This window comes from Lytechinus variegatus, chromosome 4, assembly GCF_018143015.1.
Source record: "Lytechinus variegatus isolate NC3 chromosome 4, Lvar_3.0, whole genome shotgun sequence".
Lineage (NCBI taxonomy): Eukaryota > Metazoa > Echinodermata > Echinoidea > Temnopleuroida > Toxopneustidae > Lytechinus > Lytechinus variegatus.
This window is the reverse complement of record NC_054743.1, coordinates 39,892,608-39,908,318: the sequence shown is the minus strand read 5'-3', so window position 1 is coordinate 39,908,318 and position 15,711 is coordinate 39,892,608. Positions and strand designations below refer to the sequence as shown.

General features: G+C 36.3%; 1 protein-coding gene across 1 annotated transcript in view; it reads right to left on the bottom strand.

Moving 5' to 3' along the window:
- Positions 1-719: 719 nt before the first annotated feature.
- The window catches only part of LOC121414035 (organic cation transporter protein-like), a 35,330-nt gene continuing 20,338 nt past the window's right edge, over positions 720-15,711 (bottom strand). The window contains exons 3-11 of the mRNA XM_041607074.1: positions 10,756-10,859; positions 8,973-9,127; positions 8,236-8,401; positions 7,629-7,767; positions 7,093-7,184; positions 6,467-6,675; positions 5,390-5,498; positions 1,927-2,136; positions 720-1,765 (exon numbers count right to left, since the gene is read on the bottom strand). Of these exons, the coding sequence (XP_041463008.1) occupies positions 1,375-1,765; positions 1,927-2,136; positions 5,390-5,498; positions 6,467-6,675; positions 7,093-7,184; positions 7,629-7,767; positions 8,236-8,401; positions 8,973-9,127; positions 10,756-10,859 (1,575 nt within the window). The 3' untranslated portion in view covers positions 720-1,374. The remainder of the gene's footprint in view (positions 1,766-1,926; positions 2,137-5,389; positions 5,499-6,466; positions 6,676-7,092; positions 7,185-7,628; positions 7,768-8,235; positions 8,402-8,972; positions 9,128-10,755; positions 10,860-15,711) is intronic.

Below are 15,711 nucleotides of genomic sequence, written 5' to 3'. Positions count from 1 at the left end.
TGCAGACGAGACGATACAATACATGTTTTCTTTTCACTAGTCCTGTTGGCTGGTTGGCACAGGTTTTAATACTTCCCAAATCAAGGAATTTCTTAGAATCCACCGTCTTAGATTAAATGGTCAGGTGGTGGAGAATGCTTTACTAACTTTGGTGTCGTACCTGTCCATCCAACATTTGGTCATTTATTGTCCAACATCTGCTGGTTAGTTTGATTCCCCGACTTCGAAGTTATTAGTTCATAACCCAACCTTGATTTCAATAAAAAAGCCGCTTCACTCATTTCCAAAATTTGAAAATAACGATGACTGTTTCACAATTGTTTAGATATAAACCTTTCATTTTGACAGCCACTGCCCTATACTATTCTAGCAGTCATGGGCGGAAATCCTCAAAATACTAGGGGGGACACAATATCAAATGTCCCCCTACTATTTTGGATCTTTGGTGATGCTAAGAAATATATAACTCAAAATGGGAATAGAACGTGCGTTTTGGGACGAGATGACCTTTTTTTTGGGGGGGGGGGGCTTGTCAAATATATTTTCGTCGAAGAGACCTTAAATTTTAGGTAATAGCCTTCTTTTTTCTTTTGCTTTTAAATTTTTCCAGACCCTTGTCCCCCCTACCTTTTGGGAGAGATTTCCGCCCCTGCTAGCAGTATACAACCTTCTGTCTAATATTTTCCTATCCAGTTTATACACTTCGATGTAAGCTATTAAATACCCTGTATACATATTGTTTGCGTAGACAACCTAGCCGATCATACATTCCATCGAAAAAAGTTTAAATCGTTATCCCCCCCCCCCATTTTTCTAATATAAAATATCTTTGTTTACACTATAGTTATGTGTCATATTGTTTAGGCAGGCCTATAGCAGCCTAACCAGTAAAAAGTCCGACATTCCCATGAAACCTAACCATATCCACGGTGGCCGTAATGACATTACTAATATCGCTATCCATAATTTACCTGGACCATCATGTTTCATCATGTCCTTGAGGAAATGAAGATCTTTTTCTCGGCCTAATTGTTGACTTTAATTGCAATTGATTTATTTACTGACAATTCGTCGATTCGGGGTTTTATAAAGACCATAATGACACCATATACATACAAATAAATATCATATATTATATTTTTAGATATTGAACTAGTTTGGGAAAAAAATACAAATCATTTGTGAACAGAATTGTATTACCTATTTCCATAATGGCTAAATTGTGGAGGTCATCATTCTCCCTCCCTCTCTTCTCTCTCTCTCTCTCTCCCTTACTCTTTCTATGCATTCTTTCGCCTTTTAATGTCTCTGATCGTGAGGTCGCTTCTTATTGATGCCAAACACACGCCATAATTTGGGATATTCAGTTCATCTTCAGTTGATATCATGAACTATTACCCCCGAAATATAGCTTATGTTTCCATTTTCATCGTTGCATTCATCCTCTATTCTATGTATCGTGTATATGTCGTTGTTCACCGCAACTCCATCTGAAATGTCATTTGTGCGTCCCTTCCCATCAGCCTCTAGTGTGATTGCACTTTCTGTAAGGTTTTCCAAAGGGTTCCGATTGCACATGGCCCTCTTTCGTCCACTATCATCATGATCGTCCTCCAGTGCAAAAATGGGGTTTTCATGGCTGTTATCAACCGATATGACGTGTACGTTTTCATAATTATGTCCATTGTCGACGTCATCCCCGAACATTTCCTTCGGTCCTGGCTGTGACGTCACAGATTTAATGTCTCCATCACACGTGTCTCGTCTTTAATGAGAGAAAAAAGAAGAACATTTGTCGATTTCAGAGAGTCGTATATTCGTGCAACGTATTTTCTTCACTAGTTATCTTCTACAAAGCAGAAATTTCCAACAATAAAAATAAATAAATTAAGATAATTAAGATAATTCAGCAATTAGGAAACTTACAGGCCGAATCGTTCCCCTTCTTCGAGCGTCTCGGGGAGTTTCTTCCCCCTGGTTTCGGGCAAGAAGAGGGTCGAAAGCGCAGCCATGACGGATAAAGAGCCATAGATTACCAGAGGCAGAGGGTCCCAATACTTGACGAGGATGAGTATAAGGGGAGCTAAAATACCAGCTATATATGAAAACATTGCACAATTACCAACAGCAACACCTCTGCAAGAAGACAAAATGAAAGTTAATCATGAAGATGCATTTTGAGAATTGGTGTTTAATGTTGGTCTTGCTAAATAAGTTCAGTGGACAACGATACTTCTTTGGCATTGAATAGACTTGGTCATTTAATTCCTTTTCCAGTACGATTTAGAAAAAAAAGAAGATAAAATAAGAAAATTAATACGAAATATTGTTTTACTAATCATGTAAATTATTAAGCTACATAGCCTAGCAGATATCTCATAATCATTTCCTCATCATATAATGATCTTTTGCTTAAGGGCGTTCTCCAGTTAAAATGAAGTCCATGTCATTTGGCAGAGAGTTACTTTGGTATGTACATGTATGCATGATGAAAATGCAAAAAAAAATAATATAGGTTCATGTGCTTATTTTCTTTCTACGGGTCTTCAAACTCGCCGTATTTGAATGATATACAATCTTGCGCAATCAAGAGAATCATGCCTCTTTTAGACCTCACGTATTCACCAAATGAGTTTGAATCATGTGTACTCATTGGAAACGGCATCAGACGTCATCAAATTTTCAAGATATATAACAAAGTGTATACCAAATAAGAAAAAAAATATTGGTAAAACTATATCTATTTTGGAGTCAGTAGCGCCCTCATTTGGCAAGAATGGTGCAAAAACTCTGAAAAACACATCTTCAAAGACGCGAATCTACTCAAAATTTTGTAAGCTGCACTTTTTTCAAAATCCATGTCATTTTCATCAAATTCGGCTAAATTGTAGAGGAATGCATATCGAAGGTGTAGGGAAGTTAAAGATATGGGGTCATGTGCTCGTTATTTTTTTTAACTATGAGTGTCCAAAGTCTGAACTCAGGTTTAAAGTTGTGGTTTATGTATGGACAGCCAACGGTTACATAATCACTAACAGTAAAGATATCATACTCATTCGGCTCTCAAATCATTCATAACTGTGTAGAAAGTATAATTAGATGATTGTCTTCACCATCAGGAAAGAGCACAGTAAACATAAGAAACATACAGCTTGATACAAATTTTGATACTTTTGGCTTCCCATACTAAAACCACTTTAAACCTGAGTTTAAGTTAAATCTGACTTCAGAATACGGGCCTCAGTGTCTCAAATGTTGTGAGTTGGCTTGAGACAGTCTATAATGTGCCTAAATGGGCAAAAGTCTAATAGCGTCCAAAATACCGTCCAAAACGAATGGTTCCTTTGTCCTGCTCCCAAACATTCAAAATCCATGTCATTTTCATCATACTCTAGATTTGTAGGGAATATATTTGTCAGAAGTTAAGACATTTAAAATAAGGGGTCTATGTGCTCGTTTTCAAATTATCAGTGTCCAAAGTTTCCGAGTTGGCCTGAAACAGCCCAAAATGCTCAGAAAACATGCAAAAGTCAGTTTACCGTCTAAAATGCGAATAGTTCCGAAGTCTTGCTCCCAAACTTTGAAAATCCATGTCCTTTTCATCATACTTTGCACATAGATATTTAGCACCTGAATATTCCAAATATGCAAAAATTAACATGGGTCCATGTGCTTGATTGTTTGCTATAGAGCCTCAAGGTTGACTCAAATGGATGTTCTTAAGAAATGCACATTCAAGAGAATTTGGCATTTTTTGACCTTACGAGATCACAGCAATGAGTTTAAAGCTTTATTACTCCGTCAAAATCTATGAAAATTACTCCAAATTGTGCAATATGATTAATAATTGTATCCTTAGGATAAATAATCTATTTACATTGTCAACTGTTTGCTCATTTAAGCCTTACAGCACTTTCAGTTCTTAGAAATTGCGGGAAAGAAAACAAATACTCATCCTCAAAAAAAAAAAATTGAGAAGTAGAAGAAATGCTGGACTTTATTCGAAACCCATATCATTTTCACCAAACTTTGCAAAGTTGTAGAGGAAAGTATGCCTAAGAGGTGCAAACATTAAAAATTATGGGTTCATGTGCTTGTTTTCAAACTATCAGCACTCTTATTAGAGCAAATGTGCTTTTTAAAGCACCCCAAACGCGCCAAAAGCTTTGTATCTATACGAGGAAAAATTCCGAACCACTTTTTCCATTTAATCAAACTCGGGGTTATATTCATCACACTTTGCAGCACTAAAGAGGAAAGTATTTTGAAATTGAAGAGTTTAGTTACAAAAGGGGTTCGGTCCACTTTAGACCATTTCGAGAAAACCATGTTTTTCATTCTCACTTATTGCAATATTCTTATGAGAAACTAAATTGTCTTGATGTCCTACCCTATAATGTGAACATAAAATTGGGTATAAAAGAAATCTACCTGTCTTCAATTTTATTTCCATATATCTTTAAAAAAACGAATTCATTGTGGACCTAACCCCTTTTGCAACGAAACTGAAATTAATCCAATCTCATTAGATTGAAAAAGTGATTTTTCTTTGCCACTTTCATTCACGTTTTCATCTGAATTGCAATATTTATTTGGTATTATCAGAGTGACTAAAAATTTTGAGGTCTTGAGATAGAAAAAAAAAGATTTGAAAAATTGACCTAACCCCTTTTGACAAATGAGTTCCTGAGAAGAGTTTTGTTGCAAAAGGGGTTAGGTCCACTCCAAGAAAATCATTTTTTGCAATATTCTTATGCGAAACTGAATTTCCATGATACCCTACCGTGAGAACATAAAATTGGGTATAAAAGAAATCTATCTGTGTTTATATTTTTTATGATATTCTTTTCCAAAAAAAATCTGTGTGGACCTAACCCCTTTTGCAACTAAACTATAATGGACCTAACCCCTTTTGAAAGAAAAAGTTATTTTTCTTTGCCTTTTGAGTTCACTTTTTAATAGGAATTTCAACTTTTCTTTGGTATCATCTTATAGAGCTACTAAAAATATATACATTGAGACATAAAAATCAAATTTGATGAAAAATTGACCTAATCCCTTGTGCAAGTGAGCTCTTCAATTATAGAATAAGAAAAAAATGGTTCATGGAATAATTCCAGTTTATTAGATTTATGAAATAACACATCGGATCTGCAGTTAGTGCAGATAATGATAAAATCAGCTCACATACTTACAGCTCATTAATCACCAGTTCATCCATTGTGACGTCAGCGCGCAGAGAGTAAAATATGCGCAAATCATAATTAAGCGCACAAACATAACTGTGGAACGTCCTTAAAGGCAAAATCGTATAACATTATATGACAAGAAAATCGAATCAATCCTTTAACTACCATGAGCCATGGAGCGAAAAACAGACATGACCTACCTTATGTTTGTGGGGAAAAGTTCCACAGTGTACAGATAAATGATGTTTGATGCCGCTGAGATCCCAAACTTGCCTATCATAGCAACACTTGTCAATGCAATGGCGTGTTCTAATCATAACAAAAATATTGAAAATAAGAATATTTTTATAAAGGATAAAAAGTCTGGTACGTTGAATAAGAACAGTTGATGATATTCAATTTCCTCACTTAAAGTTGCGCTTCTTCTAAAGCCTCTTGCCCTTCACCTTATTATTTTGATATTGAGTACGTTTTTACATTATGAATAGTATCACGCTACAGGTATGTCGACATGGTCGTGCAACTATTTTTTTCAAATGAATATATATGTTGCTCTATTGATATAACAGCCGTCCTACCAGAAAACAGAGATCTCACAGATATTTTTATGCTACAGCAAAATAAATTGTGAAAAAAATATATAATCTTCAGCTTGCTTCCGGCAACGAGATATTATACACAGGAGTCTTTCATTTGCTCAGAACATCGCATTTTACGATTTTTTTTCCAAAATTCGTCACATGTACAACGAAGTTTATATTACAGTTACACCAAGGAAACCGACTCCAAATCGATTGTTGGTTTGTCATTGGCAATAAACGTAATAGCTTTGGTCTATATGCAGTAACCCTATAGAAACGAAGTGTTACCTCATCAGTTTTCTTTTTTTTGCATTGGCAGCGTTGTTTTTTCCATATTTTGGTAGAGCATGATAAAACAACCCCACTGCCAAAATTTGGTGAGAATCGGTCCATTGGCCCCCAATATTATGACATCATGAATACATAATTAGCCCCATGGAAGTCAATGTATTGGACTGGTTCTAAAATTTAGGGACCAGGCCAAAAATACATTGACTTCAAATGGCGATCTTATGCTCCCTTGGACCGATTCTCATTCATCTTTGGCAGTGTGTGTTTTTTGTGCTATCCTGCACTACCGAAATATGGTATCAAAAAACGCTGAAATGCAAAAAAAAGTTTCTGTGACGTTATCACTTCGGTATTCTATGCAGAAAAATAATGTACAAGCAAACGGGAACGTAAATCGCATCGTACCAATGAACGCTGTTGAAATACAAGCAACCCCGCCCAGCATCATACAACCGAAGACACTAAGTTTACGACCGAAGAACTCAACGATGACGAAAGCCAGAATGTAGGCTGGGATTTCAACTGCAGCCGAGAGAGCAAAAGCGAGATAGACATCAATACCAAGGTTGGAACTGTTGAGCGAAAGGCCGTGATATACCAACGAGTTCACCATCCTGCAATAAACAGCAGTAAGTGAGATTAAGTGAGTTAGTTCGAAAAAAAATAATTTGGAGTGTCCACTCTACAGTCAGGCCAGAATGACAAAATGGTTGCTTCTTTGCTTACTTCTGTTATTTACGTATTCCTGTTCTCTTTGTCTTTGAGTTTGATTTCTATGTAACATTGCTGAAGGGATTTTCTTCAAGCTTTCTATATGATATAAGAAAAGTAAATATATTATGCATTTCAACCTTACTTTTTGTATATTTGTTCAAATAAATCTTACACTAAAGATCAGAAACTTGTCTAATATTGTACCTGAATGAAAGGACGAGAAATTAAAGCACAAAGTACTTATATTGATATTTTCGTTTCTATCCAAACTCGGATGCCCAATAATTTCAAAATCATGATCTATACCATTGGCTTACCATATACAAACAAGGTTGATTGTACGTAGTCTCATCCTAGGTGTTCTGATTAAGTCGAGACCATTAGGTTTCCGCGCCTTGCGAATTTTATCCTAGAAAGAATATAAAATAAACCATCAGGGGACCGTTTCATGAATTTGTTTGACTTTGCGTACAATAGGTTAGACTCTTTCTTGTATAAACAAAAATACCGCAAACTTTCCCTGTTTTAAGTCAACGGGGTTTTCATTTCCTATACTTTTAATAAACTTTATGAAAATGTTAATCTCTATATATCCGTTGTCATTTTTGATGATGTGAATCAAAATGATTGGGAATCTGATTAAGCGGCCCGGCTACAAATTGTACCAGTCATTAGCAAAGATGTATGAAGTTTTGAAAAATCTTGTTGAAAGATCACTCTTTAATTTACCAATGTTTTTTTTTATTTGAAACTTTCAAATCTGCCTTGATAAAAAAAAATGATTTTTTTGTTGTATTGTTTTTACAATGGCTGCATTTATGATTTCAAAAAACAAAGAAAAAGAAAGACTTACTTGTTCCTCAACGAAGTCTTTGCTAAAGACAGGCTTTGGTAAATCCACTTTATTGACTTTGGCAAACCTCTTTATGACCCTCTCCGCCTTCTCGTATTGACCCATTGATATCAACCATCTCGGTGACTCTGGCAGCCATCTTGGATCGAAGCAAATTAAGTGAAGAGATAAATCATCGATTATTACATTTAAACGAACATCTATTTATCAGCTAATTGATTGGTATTTATTCAATTTTCATTCATTCATGCGACTATACAATGATTTGAAATGAAATGAGAAAAAAAGAAGTCGTAAGGCGACTCGTTCCTGTGCCATCCTCTATTCGATCTGAAATTTTCAGTTTATTTTTCCCCATTAAAATACAAGTAGCCCAAGTATAAATTGAAGAATATTACTCAGATCTACTTTTAATAAGAAAACTTTGGGTTTCAGGATATCTGTGTTATATTCAAGCAAAAAGATACGTCCTAATTTTTTTGACCCTAAATGGTCACTGTGGTACTACACATTACGTCAAAAAAAACTTTTGAATTGAAATTCGTGTATTTACTCGTATTGGTATATGTGAAACACCAATGGCTAAATAGTTCGAAGAGTCCCTTACATGAAGAATATAAAAAGGATGGAAATGGGTGCAGTCATGACAAACTGTAAGGTCCGCCAGGATCTGATGTAGTATGCCGGGAGTGTTAGTGACAAGTATCCAAGTGCATAGCTGATAGATGCTAGAATAATAACGTTCCTCTTCGATGGCCCAATATACTCAATACCTACAATTAATAGAACGACAAAACAATAATTGTTAGGAGTTTGATCATTGATTTTACTTCATTTTGGTCAGGACAGGATATGAGTTTTGAAAAGAGGAATACGTAAGGATAAATGTGTATATAAACTTGAATATTTGATTCATTATTTGGCAATTCTGCACGTTGTAAGTTCCATTTAAAGAATTTACGAGATGGTGTAATAGCATTATGAAGACAACACACACTAAGAAATAGGGGATCAAGTTTGAACCCTCCGGGTTTTCAAGTACTATGTACTTTAACTGGTGCATATTTGCACCTATTAGGGTGCGAGCGAGCATTTCTTGGTGCATAAAAAGGTGAATTTGTTCACCTTTTGCCACCAGGGTGCAAGATTACAACCGTAAAGGTTGGTACAAGTGCTTCATTAGGGTTCAAACATTTCTTAGTGTGCATAAACGTCATTTTGACAAGTCACTTTCACTGTTTCAGGTAGGAGAAAGAAGCACTTAGAGTTTAGATCATATCATTATTATATTCATTCAATGTAAATCTGTCCTATATTATATGATCTCCTTATTTATTGCCTTACCTATAATATACAGTACTGTGTTCAGGGCAGTGTTACCAAACCCCATAAAGAAACGCATAACGGCAAAGAAGCACCAGGTTGGTGAAAAGGCAAGAGCTACACCGGAAACAAGGGATATAATATTACCGATGAACAATGCCCACCAGCGTCCAAATCTGTTGAGGATGTTAAGAAAGAGAGTAGTTTGATTATCTCAGCCATTTCGGATAACATTGAAGATGGGTGGATTAGATTTTACTTGTACGAACTACGAATTATAAAAAAAAGTATGTTGAGAATTTGGCTTTAGCAGAATCTCAAAAAGACGACCAATGCTCGAACTATTTCTAATTTATCTATGATCGTAATTCGATGACCGCAATAATCTGAATAGAGATGACCATTGTTTGTACCTATTTCATATGCATTACTTTATGATGTTATGTGCGGTTATATTCATCATTCTGCAATATGGCAATTTTGATAAGAATGTTAGTTAAACTGCTATTATTATGCACAGTAAGAGGAGGCTGGATTCTTTGATTTTGCTAAGTGTCGTGCGCTATTTTTTGTCCTATCCAAACCCAAACAAAAACAAACATGTTGTCAGCAGTTGTTACTGAAGTAGTTTGTGTTAGAGTTAGAGCATATCTTTTAAGATACACTGTATCTTTTAAAACATGCATGTGCATAGACCCTGGGCTGATTAGATTCGATTTGAGTTTGATTTATTTTGGAACCTCAAATATCGCAATATGTATATATATATATATATATATAGCCAATTTGTTGATAAATTTAGTCTGATGACAGAGTGTATATCATCACCATCAGCTCAGTCTTAAAGCTGCAAAAAGCCCTATTAGTATAAAAGTAGAAAACATGTAACGGTGTCATAGTAATCCCAATGTAAAAAAAAAGTGCGCGGTAACATCATTATTATGTGGAAATCAGCTAAAATATGGATTTTACCGGCATGGATGGCAAATCTCTGTACCATCCCCCCCCCCCAATTTTAGTTTTAATATTTATCAATATATTCATCCCTTCCCTCGAAATGACCCAAAATACAATTAATAATCATTCATTGTTACTGGTCGTCCAATGCCTTGGCCATATCTCTATCCTGATCAAAAGTGCTATTTGTGCTTTAAGCTATTTGGTGGTACATGTACGACACACATACATCATGTGGCACCCTCGCTCGTGTACAACATCCTCTCACCCCCCCCCCCCACCCACACACACACACACACACAAACACACGCTCTCTCTTTATTTTAGTATGCGACTTGGGGAAACATGAAGAGATTCGAATTCGACTCGAGCCTTGTTTCTATAGAGCTCGGTTTCTCCATAAAAAAACATCGTGGGGTGAATTTTAAAGATAAATTCCATTTCTGGTAACGATCTCAAAATTACTTTTTACAGAATCTAATATAATGACCACCCAAGTGTGTGTCTGTATGAATAAAATATGTGCCAAAGGATTCTAGAAGAAATTGTGTAATTGCTGAGAAATAAGAAAAATAAGCGCGGAATGGGAATCGGTCACTTCCGTCGGGTCTTTATTCCAGCAACAATAATACACTGTCCCACGTGTGCCTATCTGTTTTGGTGATCTTCAGTGTGAACATTTTTCAGCGTAGATTTCAAGATTTCACAAAGTTCAGTTTATGTAACTGTACCAGCTCTAGATCCTCGATGATATACTGACAATTAAGCCTGGTTTTACAGACTTTCACATGAAATCAGTGTTTACTGCAACTACTGGCATTTCTCTTGAAGTTCTGGAAAAACCTACCTGTCTGACAGGATGCCAAAGAAAATAGAACCAGCTACAATACCCAGGTAGAAAATAGATTGGGACATTTCAGTAAGATTTTCATCACCGCAAACCAGATCAAACTGCAATAGATAAAATAAAAATAATCAGTTATTGGTTGCACTGTTGGCGTCTATTTTAAAGATATTCTCCGCAAAGTTTTTGCTATTCTGGTAGAAGCATAGAGCTATTAGCTCCATGGTAGAAGCAACAGAAACAGTATCACAGAAGCCTAGCGGTAGGTGTAGGCTATCCATTTCCATTACAGTTTAATCACATGTTTTCGTATGGTAGGAATATATTCGATATTCACTCTTACTCATTTCAATTTGAATTCCAATTTGGCGGAGGTCAAAACCCCTCAAATTAATTATCTTCTCTATAACTATCAAATACGGGACCTTGCCCTACTCCTTTAAAAGAGAAAAGGGCTTAGGCATTTCTCATCTTCGCGGATAAGATAAAAGGAGTCGGGGATATATAAATGTTTACTAGTGACACTAGACAACAGTTGTTTGTATATGGGACTTCCTCGAAGGATACGATTGTAGATACAAATGATCTATTCTAAATACGGTCATGATCCGATAAACAAACTTACCTACTTTGAGACCTATTTTTAGGTTAAATGGTAGAGTCCCTAAAAGTGCGTGTCACTACACCAATTAATCCCCAAAATAGAATGTTTAGCTCTTAAAACACGTATTATTTTATATGAACAGTTTTTCTTTGTGCCCGATCATTTTTCTTTTCTTAAGTTCTATTTTTTCGTCTCTCTCTCTCTCTTATATATATGTGTAGCATTGTCGAATTAGATAATACTCCTCGAAAAAAAATGACCTTGTACCACAGCCTTAGGCATATTAGGTAGGCTTTGAGGGGGTGTCTGGAAAACGAAGACCGAAGACCGAAGACGGGGACACGTATCACACTCGTGTGAAAGCGTTTGTAGTTCACGCACGAAGCGTGTACAAAGCAGTGCAAAGTGTGTACAAAACACGTGCGCGGGTTAGAATGGACTTTGGACCTTGCCCCCTACACATGTTCTCCCATTGACATAACGCATGTCCCCGGTCTTCGATCTTCGTTTTCCAGACCTGTTGTTGGGTGTCTGGAAAACGAAGACAGAAGACCGGGGCCATCGCATCCGTCTAGCTAAAATAAACCATTATTATATTCAGATCAAATTCAGGAATATTCTGATATTGGATATGTAATGAATTATGATTGGTTACTGATTAATTGTATGGATATCGTAATGTGAATGATAATTGATTGAGCAATATATCGCGCTCAGCTCAGCTGGCATTAAAATTTTATACCATTGACATAACGCATGTCCCCGGTCTTCGATCTTCGTTTTCCAGACCTGTTGTTGGGTGTCTGGAAAACGAAGACAGAAGACCGGGGCCATCGCATCCGTCTAGCTAAAATAAACCATTATTATATCCAGATCAAATTCAGGAATATTCTGATATTGGATATGTAATGAATTATGATTGGTTACTGATTAATTGTATGGATATCGTAATGTGAATGATAATTGATTGAGCAATATATCGCGCTCAGCTCAGCTGGCATTAAAATTTTATACCATTGACATAACGCATGTCCCCGGTCTTCGATCTTCGTTTTCCAGACCTGTTGTTGGGTGTCTGGAAAACGAAGACAGAAGACCGGGGCCATCGCATCCGTCTAGCTAAAATAAACCATTATTATATTCAGATCAAATTCAGGAATATTCTGATATTGGATATGTAATGAATTATGATTGGTTAATGATTAATTGTATGGATATCGTAATGTGAATGATAATTGATTGAGCAATATATCGCGCTCAGCTCAGCTGGCATTAAAATTTTATACCATTGACATAACGCATGTCCCCGGTCTTCGATCTTCGTTTTCCAGACCTGTTGTTGGGTGTCTGGAAAACGAAGACAGAAGACCGGGGCCATCGCATCCGTGTAGCTAAAATAAACCATTATTATATTCAGATCAAATTCAGGAATATTCTGATATTGGATATGTAATGAATTATGATTGGTTAATGATTAATTGTATGGATATCGTAATGTGAATGATAATTGATTGAGCAATATATCGCGCTCAGCTCAGCTGGCATTAAAATTTTATACCATTGACATAACGCATGTCCCCGGTCTTCGATCTTCGTTTTCCAGACCTGTTGTTGGGTGTCTGGAAAACGAAGACAGAAGACCGGGGCCATCGCATCCGTCTAGCTAAAATAAACCATTATTATATTCAGATCAAATTCAGGAATATTCTGATATTGGATATGTAATGAATTATGATTGGTTAATGATTAATTGTATGGATATCGTAATGTGAATGATAATTGATTGAGCAATATATCGCGCTCAGCTCAGCTGGCATTAAAATTTTATACCATTGACATAACGCATGTCCCCGGTCTTCGATCTTCGTTTTCCAGACCTGTTGTTGGGTGTCTGGAAAACGAAGACAGAAGACCGGGGCCATCGCATCCGTCTAGCTAAAATAAACCATTATTATATTCAGATCAAATTCAGGAATATTCTGATATTGGATATGTAATGAATTATGATTGGTTAATGATTAATTGTATGGATATCGTAATGTGAATGATAATTGATTGAGCAATATATCGCGCTCAGCTCAGCTGGCATTAAAATTTTATACCATTGACATAACGCATGTCCCCGGTCTTCGATCTTCGTTTTCCAGACCTGTTGTTGGGTGTCTGGAAAACGAAGACAGAAGACCGGGGCCATCGCATCCGTCTAGCTAAAATAAACCATTATTATATTCAGATCAAATTCAGGAATATTCTGATATTGGATATGTAATGAATTATGATTGGTTAATGATTAATTGTATGGATATCGTAATGTGAATGATAATTGATTGAGCTATATATCGCGCTCAGCTCAGCTGGCATTAAAATTTTATACCATTGACATAACGCATGTCCCCGGTCTTCCATCTTCGTTTTCCAGACCTGTTGTAATTGGGTGTCTGGAAAACGAAGACAGAAGACCGGGGCCATCGCATCCGTGTAGCTAAAATAAACCATTATTATATTCAGATCAAATTCAGGAATATTCTGATATTGGATATGTAATGAATTATGATTGGTTAATGATTAATTGTATGGATATCGTAATGTGAGTGATAATTGATTGAGCAATATATCGCGCTCAGCTGGCATTTGCAATTTTACTACCATTGACATAACACATGTCCCCGGTCTTCGATCTTCGTTTTCCAGACCTGTTGTTGGGTGTCTGGAAAACGAAGACAGAAGACCGGGGCCATCGCATCCGTGTAGCTAAAATAAACCATTATTATATTCAGATCAAATTCAGGAATATTCTGATATTGGATATGTAATGAATTATGATTGGTTAATGATTAATTGTATGGATATCGTAATGTGAGTGATAATTGATTGAGCAATATATCGCGCTCAGCTGGCATTTGCAATTTTACTACCATTGACATAACACATGTCCCCGGTCTTCGATCTTCGTTTTCCAGACCTGTTGTTGGGTGTCTGGAAAACGAAGACAGAAGACCGAGGCCATCGCATCCGTCTAGCTAAAATAAACCATTATTATATTCAGATCAAATTCAGGAATATTCTGATATTGGATATGTAATGAATTATGATTGGTTACTGATTAATTGTATGGATATCGTAATGTGAATGATAATTGATTGAGCAATATATCGCGCTCAGCTCAGCTGGCATTAAAATTTTATACCATTGACATAACGCATGTCCCCGGTCTTCGATCTTCGTTTTCCAGACCTGTTGTTGGGTGTCTGGAAAACGAAGACAGAAGACCGGGGCCATCGCATCCGTCTAGCTAAAATAAACCATTATTATATTCAGATCAAATTCAGGAATATTCTGATATTGGATATGTAATGAATTATGATTGGTTACTGATTAATTGTATGGATATCGTAATGTGAATGATAATTGATTGAGCAATATATCGCGCTCAGCTCAGCTGGCATTAAAATTTTATACCATTGACATAACGCATGTCCCCGGTCTTCGATCTTTGTTTTCCAGACCTGTTGTTGGGTGTCTGGAAAACGAAGACAGAAGACCGGGGCCATCGCATCCGTCTAGCTAAAATAAACCATTATTATATTCAGATCAAATTCAGGAATATTCTGATATTGGATATGTAATGAATTATGATTGGTTACTGATTAATTGTATGGATATCGTAATGTGAATGATAATTGATTGAGCAATATATCGCGCTCAGCTCAGCTGGCATTAAAATTTATACCATTGACATAACGCATGTCCCCGGTCTTCGATCTTCGTTTTCCAGACCTGTTGTTGGGTGTCTGGAAAACGAAGACAGAAGACCGGGGCCATCGCATCCGTCTAGCTAAAATAAACCATTATTATATTCAGATCAAATTCAGGAATATTCTGATATTGGATATGTAATGAATTATGATTGGTTAATGATTAATTGTATGGATATCGTAATGTGAATGATAATTGATTGAGCAATATATCGCGCTCAGCTCAGCTGGCATTAAAATTTTATACCATTGACATAACGCATGTCCCCGGTCTTCGATCTTCGTTTTCCAGACCTGTTGTTGGGTGTCTGGAAAACGAAGACAGAAGACCGGGGCCATCGCATCCGTCTAGCTAAAATAAACCATTATTATATTCAGATCAAATTCAGGAATATTCTGATATTGGATATGTAATGAATTATGATTGGTATAATGATTAATTGTATGGATATCGTAATGTGAGTGATAATTGATTGAGCAATATATCGCGCTCAGCTCAGCTGGCATTAAAATTTTATACCATTGACATAACGCATGTCCCCGGTCTTCGATCTTCGTTTTCCAGACCTGTTGTTGGGTGTCTGGAAAACGAAGACAGAA